Raw genomic sequence first — 8,514 nt, 5'->3', positions numbered from 1 at the left:
TTTTCCAGATTTATATCTTACTGTCCGGACTTCGTGGAACACTTCATTATTTTGATTTTCACCATCAAGACGCCAGCCGCAAAATAAAAAAAAAATTCCCTTTATTCATCCTATAGGGGAAATTTATCTCTTGCGTCAATTCCAAGGGAGGACTGGATAACCCAGGCGTCAGCCGCAGTCCAGCGCCGCAATATGAGCTAGGGCGAGATAACTTGCTCAAGGCCACACAGGGCAGCGGCCGGTGATCGAACTCAGTGCCTTTTGTGTACGAAGCAAAGACTGTGCCGCTGAGCCACGCTGCCCCTTAAAAAAACAAAAGCATATCGTTGTCGAGATTTTATTTCAGCCCTGGTCCGGATGAACAGGAATTGCTCTCTGTTTGGAATTGGAACCTCACAAGTCCGTATAACATGATATACCAGCATCTCAGCACGATCTCAAAATGTACGTAATATTGTCATGTTCTCATTTAAAGATGAAGTGAGTTGGAAAGTGCCAGAAGACGATAGAGAATTTTTAAAAATTATCGCGGCGGTGATGGGGGCTTGAACCCGCGACCTTACTGGTAAGACAACTCCTCCTGGCTGGTGAGAGCGTGACTCTACCGTATGAAATATCCACGATCTTTTTAAATTCTCTATTGTCTTCTGGCACTTTCCTACTCACTTCTCCTTTTGTTGTTATCAACATAAGTGCCTGCTCCACGCACTTTTTCTGAATATATGTTCTCATTTGTAACTGTGATCACTATTCATTTAGAAGAATATTCATTTCATAATTTACGTAATATTGTCATGTTCTCATTTGTAACGGTGATCACTATTCATTTATGAGAATATTTATTTAATTAGATTTAATCTTTGTATTCATATCATTTTAACCAACTCGTCATTTATCTTCTTTTTTTTTACAGTAACGATTAAATTCTGGGGTGGTTATTTATCACACCTTTATTTTATAAATATATTAGAGTTAGCTCTTGGACGTTCAACAGACCATGACAATGATAAAGATCTTGCAATAGGAATAGATTTAGTATACCGTATTATAATGAGCGCAAACAGCCTTGTGAAACAATATTGTTGTTATCAAGTTAGCAACACATATCAATCATAACAGGCTGTTTACGAATATATCAATTGACGTGCACATTTTTGCAGATCTGATAACTGAATAAGATTATGGGCTTGAATTGAGACTATTGTAATGGTAAATATTGTTCTTTGGTTTAATAGCATTTACACTGCCACAATGAACCAAAAACAACCAGGGTTATCGGACCTGTAAATAAGTAAATATCTATTTTTTAAAATGTGACCCTTCGCCTCAAAACGGTATTAAGTCGGGTTGGTTAAGATATTAAAAATTGAATTTTTAGCCAGAAATATCAGACTTGGGTTGAGTTTGTATGCTTTATTGAGGAGAATGGATACCATATTGAAGGGTGTTAAAGCCAACAATTTTTTTTTACAAGTTTAACATTTAATTCGGCTTTTAGGCATATGGTTCATTCCCACATAATACCGTTTTGAGACGATGGGTCACAAATGAGCTTTTATATAGCGCAATATCTACTAATCGTGCTCAAAGCACTTAACAAGGGGCCCCTGTCCGACAGCAACACGTAACATGTAGGACGTGATATGACGCCTGTTAGGCGATATTACACTTTTTTGGGACAGAAAAAAACGTTGTTAAGGTACTCGTTTTACACCTCAGTACGGTGAGATAATGTGAGTAAAGAGCCTTTTCCAAGGACTCAACTATGTGCAGACCAAGGCTCGGACCCAGGACCTTCCGATCCGAAAGCGAGTGTCATACCACTAGACCACATAGCCCCACTTTCGACTGTTTGGCTCTCCGCCAAAGACATAGGCCAGAACCATAACAAACCAAGTAATCTTATTCCAAAACACAGATAGAAAACAATTCCGGTAACAGATAAAGAGGGATATAAGACCCAGTGACCTTCTGCCTACCATGAAAGGCCAGAAGACCTTCCCTGATAACCCTATTTGTTACGATACCATTCTTGTACGGGAAACACTCTCAAAACCAACGCATTGGAAAATAATTCATAACATGTAAGTGCAATCCGTAAAAAATATATTAAAAAATTGAGCTTTTATATAGTGCAATATCCACTAAATGTGATCAAAGCGCTTTACAAGGGGTCCCTGGCCAGCAGCAACATTCAACATTTAGGACAGGACATGACGCCTGTTAGGCGATGTCATAATTTTTTTCGGACAGAGACAACGCTGTTAATGGCCAGGTACTCATTCAACACCTGAGTGCGATGAGAGATTGTGAGTAAAGAGCCTTCTCAACTATGCGCCGACCGAGGCTCGAACCCCGGGCCTTCCGATCCGAAAGCGAGTGCCATACCACTAGACCACGTAGCCGTATTGATGATCATCATATGAAAGCGTGATGACTGGGGTTCGCTTTTTTTGTATTTAGGGGCTTCAATATTTATAATATTATATGATATATGGAAGACGAAGTGGTCGACTGGTACAGGTATTGTACTGTGACCTGGAAGGTCCGGGGTTAGAACCCCATACAGGCACTTTCGTTTTATTCTTTAAAAAATCTTCATTGGGCAAGATTGTTAACCCCTCCAATTTGCTCACTTTGAACAACATGGGTGATTCCTGTTGGCATCAGACATCTTGTTTGATGGATTATCTATAACATTCCTTCAGGGAATGCCTAGGCAACGGTGACTAATGGTGCCGAGGTGGAAGGCGTGATTTAAAACCAAAAAAAAAGTTCTCAAATTGAGCAAATTAATTAAAAGACGATTATATTTAACAGGTAGAGGCTGAGACAACACAAAGTTGAATTGACATAGACCTACATAAAGTTATTATTCAATTATCTTGCTCTACCTTTATCAAGCATCATGATTTATCGATGCTATGCGTTTAGATGAAATACTCACAACATCCGCCAGGCGGATATAACCTGCTGACACGCAAAGTAGTGTGTGAACTGTAACGTTTATAGCCTGATCGATGTAATTTAGGAAGAAATCATCACTTAAACGGCAGCCTAAGAACGATAACAAAACACTGAGTGACGTAAACTTCGTTTATTCTATAAACGTTCACGATTACCACATAGTTTTGTGCGTCGGCACGTTATAGCCATCTGACTGGTGTTGTGAGTCTTTTACCGAAACTCATAGCATCAATAATATGTTTTGGTTTATTTTCTTCAAAGCACTCAATAGATAGTATGCGCTTGGCTAAGAAGCTCACATCATTGCCATCCAGAAGTATAACGTACATATACATATATATATATATATATATATATATATATATATATATATATATATATATAATATACTATATATATATACATATATATGTGACCCATCGTCTCTAAACGGTATTATGTCGGATCGAACTGTATGCTTAAAAAGCCGAATTAAATGTTAAACTGGTCAAAAATATAAATTGTTGGCATTAGCACTTTAAAATATGGTATTCATTCTCCTCAATAAAACATAAAAACTCAACACAAGTCTGATATTTCTGGCTATAAATTCAGTTTACAACATCTTAACCAACCCCACTTAATACCGTTTTCAGGCGAAGGGACATATACGGGCCCATAATATTTTCACTCGGATATCAGATTACAATTATCTTCACTTAGGCTGATATCTTGCTATATAATCATTTTTAACTTCATAAATTAATGAGGCCACTCCGTGACATGACTTCGAAAGTGCTGATTAGCATTGTCAATCCGATGTAATCTTAGTACAGAGGAATTCATTTTTACTGTGTAAGTTGTTAAGGATAAATCGATAACGTTGTGAAGATAGGCAAATGACGGGTACGTTTATTGTTTATAATTAATAGTAAACATTCATTCTTCTTTTTTAATTTTTAAATAATTATTTAATGTGTTGACATTTTTTGTTTCTTTTTGGTCTAGTGGTATGGCACTCGCTTTCGTATCGGGAACTCCTGGGTTCGAGCCTCGCTCGGCGCATAGCTTGAAAATGCTCTTTACTCTCATTATCTCACCGTACTCAGGTGTAAATTGAGTACCTGGCCGTTAACAGCGTTGTCTCTGTCCGAAAAAAAAATTGTCATATCTCCTTACAGGCGTCATGTTCCGTCCTACATTTTAAATGTTGTTGTTGGTCAAGGACCCCTTGTAAAGCGCTTCAAGCACGTTTAGTGGATATTGCTCTATATAGCTCAAGTAGAAACACGTTTTTATAGTTTTGTATGATTCAACTTGTCTTTGGGATATGTGAAGTTGTTTATCCCGTAAGCTGTCGTTCCCTGGAAAAACTCGTATTTAAAACTTTGACTACTCCTCCTTTTAATATCCATCGATTTAAATCACCATCGTCTTGGAAAAAAAGACTCTCACACCTGAGACTTCTATAATGATATCTTCTGCCATTCTAATTTTTTATAATGAGCTTTTATGTAGCGCAATATCCACTAAACGTGCTCAAAGAGCTTTTACAAGGGGTCACTGGCCAAAAGCAACACTTAACATATAGGACGAGATATGACGCCTGTTAGGCGATATTACAATTTTATTTCCGACAGAGACAACGCTGTTAAAGGCCAGGTACCCATTTTACATCTGAGTATATTGAGAGAATGTGAGTAAAGAGCCTTTTCCAAGGACTCAACTATGCGCCGAGCGAGGCTCGAACCCATGCCCTTCTGATCCGAAAACGAGTGTCATACACATAGCCGCACAAATGCTTCATTACTTGGCTTGATATTGCTTTCTTATCATTAACCATCGCCTTACGACTATTGGAAAATCGTCACATTTTTCTTATTCAAATTTCTTTTGTACATCATAAGATTTAAAGATTTAAAATGAACAGTGTGTTGTAAGAGCATGTTTTGCTTAAGAAATTATGTATGTCAAGAACTTTACTGATGTTGTGTTTGAATGATAAAAATGTATTTTTGTATTAGTTGGGTTTGAAGTTTTGGGGAAAATCCTGAAAATGGCTTGTAAGGAGAGAGTTAAAACCATTTTTCGCAACTCACTATAATCACGCTGGTGTCTACCGTACAGCAGGAGGTACCTGAGAGTTACATAGCTCGACTCCCCGAAGCGCTGTACGGCCTTGGGCAAGTCACTTCGCCCTAGATCACTTTGCGGCGCTGCATTGCAGCTGACGCCGGGAGTATTCCAGTCTTCCCTTGGAAAATATTCTAAAGACGAATGCCTCCTTTGGGATGAATAAATGGAATTTGAGTCAATTATATTTGATATGTTTTATTTCAAAATGAAAGAAGTAAAGTAACCCATGTGTCATTAAAACCATTTTCTTCCACAGGAAAATCGGAGCATATCATTCAGGACATGGTTGGTTGTGGCCCTTTTCAAGTGCTTTTCGTAGTTTCTGTGTTTTTTGTCACCAGGGTCGCTTCCACTTTATCTATTGTTTTTATGGCCTTTGGGATCTATAATCCGGGATGGAGATGCCTTGACAACAACAACACAATCTTCACTAACAGTTTGGACAGCAATGATACGGCCATATCAAATTCACGTGATCAAATGACTAGTATGAACGAGTCTATGCCAGGAAATATAAACAATTCCACTGACCAAGTTGAATACATAAAGGAAAACTGCCCTTTGTTTGATTCATGCAGCAACATTGAATTTAACCCTGAATCGTTAACAGTAGTCACAGAATGGGGTCTTTTATGTGACAAAGCGTGGATTGCTTCCCTTTTCATATCATTGCAAATGGCTGGATTTATGATTGGGTCTGCTGTTTCTGGGTTTATGGCAGATGCTTTTGGGAGAAAGACAATGATGTATTTGAGTCAGGTATCTACGACTGTTTTAAACATTTTAGGAGTTTTTTCCTCAACTTGGCAAATGTTTGCTGCTATTCGCTTTTTTCTCGGAATGTCGATAGCATTTAGTGCGACAATTCTTAGTGTTTACGGTGCTGAATTTGTTACACGAAACTGGAGAGGAATCTTGGCTGTTATGCCGTGGTATCCACTGTGTGCTATATTATCTGGGGTAATTTTCCTTATACTAAAAGATTGGCATCAAATTCACATCACAGCCGCCATTCTCGCTGCAATCGGATTTCTTCATTCTTCTGGGTGCCAGAGAGTCTTCGATGGCTTGAGGTAAAAAAATAAAAAGACTGAATTTGAAAAGACTGTGACCAGGATGGCCAGATATAATGGCAAGACAATCGAATCACGTGATCTGTTGGAACATATACATTCTGAAACAACAGTAAAAAAAACAGATGGTCATGGAGGGAAAAGTAATATTTTTCATGATATTGCCGTCCTTTTTGGGAAGAAACACAGAAGAAATATGTTTCTCGTCACTGCTCCATTCCTCTCTATAGGTATAAATTTCTATGCCTTAGGATTTGGGATTAAAGCTCTTAGCGGGAACTTCTATCTGAATTTCATTTCCTTCCATGCAGTTGGACTTGTTTTTGATTGCGTCCTTATGTTTGCACCAAATGTTTTGGGAAGACAAAAAGCTTGTTTTATCTTTGTTACCTTTTCTGCTTTGTGTTTACTCTCCGCCGCGTGTTTTCAAAAATATTCCACCGATGATTCAAAAATAGTAGGAGTGGCGGTATTTGTAATGGCGGCAAACCTTACACTCAACGGTTTCTGGAACGTAATGGTTTTATTCTTGGTTGAGCTTTACCCGACAGTTGTGAGAGGATTAGCAACAAGCTATGGATTGACCTTACTTCGACTAGGAGGCATCATTGCACAAATTTTGATACCCAAAGAGGAGGGTAACTTTTTTATCTGCTACATCGTCATGGGAAGTCTAGGAATATTTTGTGCATTCATTGTTCTTCTCCTTCCAGAAACCAAAGGTAAAGCTTTGGAGGAAACATTCAGACTTAAAGTCGATGTCCAGTCTCCGAACGAAATTGAGGTCAAGGACATATTAGAATAAGCTTTGACCGTTAATATGGTTTTTTATTTAACAAATATTTTGAAGGCATGTTTAATAAAATAGAAAATTTAAAAAAATAAAATCTTTTATAAAGTCCCAAAGGCTGAAGTGAACATGTTAGATCTGGTGAAAAGTACTTTACGTTATATAACAAAAATTTGAGCTTTTATATAGCGCAATATCCACTAAACGTCCTAAAAGCGCTTTACAGAGGGTCCCTGAACAACAGCAACACGTAACATGTCGAACAAGACATGATAGCTATTAGGTGATATTACAATCTTTTTTATCCTGACAGATACAACGCTGCCAACAGCCAAGTACTCATCTTACACCTTAGTACGGTGAGAGAATATGAGTTAAGAGCCTTTTCCAAGTACTCAACGATTCGCCGAGCGAGGTTCAAACCCAGGACCTTGCGATCCGAAAGCGAGTGTCAAAAGACCACATAGCCGCACAGAAGAGTAAGTCTATAATTTGTAACCCACCGCCTTTATTAGGTGTTAAGTCGGCACCACCTCTCCCGACGGATTATCACCTTGTCGTGGTGGGAGGGCTTGCGTATCTCAAACCTCGGACCTCTAATAAGAGAAAAAAGGAGAGAGATCAGACGAAGAGTAATCCACCGGCCCTCCAGGAATGGGGGTTGAGCGTAGGGTTAACAACCCACCTCATAAAAAGCAAACTGTTACAGAAACAGAAACCAGACGTAAATCCACAACCGGCGGCAGCAGAGAAGCGGACCAGAATACTGGCTTCATGACGGTAGGAGGTCAAAGCCGAAAGGACGCCCCCGACCAGATTGCAGATCTGTTATCACCAAAACGCAAGCTCAATGTCTCGTGCTGGAATGTTAGGACCCTATATCAAACAGGAAAACTGGCACAAGCCCAGCGCGAGATGTTGAACTACAAGATCGATTTGCTAGGCATATCAGAAGCAAGATGGACAGGAGCTGGGAAGCGCCAACTCTCAAATGGCGACCTGATCATTTGGTCAGGACGAAAGGATGACCAACACAGAGAAGGTGTTGCCCTCTTGATAGCCAGGCAAAACAACAAGTCACTATTGGAATGGAAACCGATAAGTGAAAGACTTTTATACACAAGACACAACTCAAAATACACCAAGCTATCAATCCTCACATGCTACGCACCTACAGAGGATTCAGATGAAGAAAACAAAGAAGAATTTTACGATATTCTAAGAATGGCCGTTGAAAACATTCCAAGACATGATATGCTCATGATCATCGGAGACCTTAATGCTAGAGTTGGCAATACACAAACAAATCAGTCCGTTGGAAAGGAGGGCATAGGGTTAATGAACAACAATGGAAGCAGACTGGCAGAATTTTGTGAAGAACACAACTTCATTATTGGTGGAACTTTCTTCCCACACAAAAACATCCACAAATTGACATGGAAATCACCAGATGGGAAAACAGAAAGTCAGATAGACCATATAATTATAAACAGAAAATGGAAGAGCAGCCTAAACGATGTCAGAGTCAGACGATTGGCAGACATTGGAAGTGACCACCATCTTGTCACA

At 39.0% G+C, this 8,514-nt stretch overlaps 2 protein-coding genes across 4 annotated transcripts; both read left to right on the top strand.

Moving 5' to 3' along the window:
• The first annotated feature begins 281 nt into the window (after positions 1 to 281).
• Positions 282 to 7,222, top strand: LOC144966171 (organic cation/carnitine transporter 2-like). 3 transcript variants are annotated; one of them, XM_078902322.1, is made up of 2 exons: positions 282 to 444; positions 5,339 to 7,222. In XM_078902322.1, exon 2 carries the CDS (start codon positions 5,365 to 5,367, stop codon positions 6,157 to 6,159), a length of 795 nt encoding a protein of 264 aa, XP_078758448.1. In that variant the 5' UTR covers positions 282 to 444; positions 5,339 to 5,364; the 3' UTR covers positions 6,160 to 7,222. The 3 variants fall into 3 exon arrangements, with proteins under 3 accessions (XP_078758448.1, XP_078758459.1, XP_078758439.1); XM_078902333.1 differs by lacking the exon at positions 282 to 444 and adding an exon at positions 3,724 to 3,801; XM_078902313.1 differs by lacking the exon at positions 282 to 444 and adding an exon at positions 3,730 to 3,852.
• On the top strand, positions 6,199 to 6,960 carry LOC144963518 (solute carrier family 22 member 15-like). The gene has a single exon (XM_078897592.1). It carries the CDS (start codon positions 6,199 to 6,201, stop codon positions 6,958 to 6,960), a length of 762 nt encoding a protein of 253 aa, XP_078753718.1.
• Positions 7,223 to 8,514: the final 1,292 nt, after the last annotated feature.

This window comes from Berghia stephanieae, chromosome 1, assembly GCF_034508935.2.
Source record: "Berghia stephanieae isolate SIO BIC M18660-M18661 chromosome 1, UCSD_Bste_1.3, whole genome shotgun sequence".
In the NCBI taxonomy this organism is placed as follows: Eukaryota; Metazoa; Mollusca; class Gastropoda; order Nudibranchia; family Aeolidiidae; genus Berghia; species Berghia stephanieae.
This window is presented reverse-complemented; position numbering and strand designations above follow the sequence as displayed.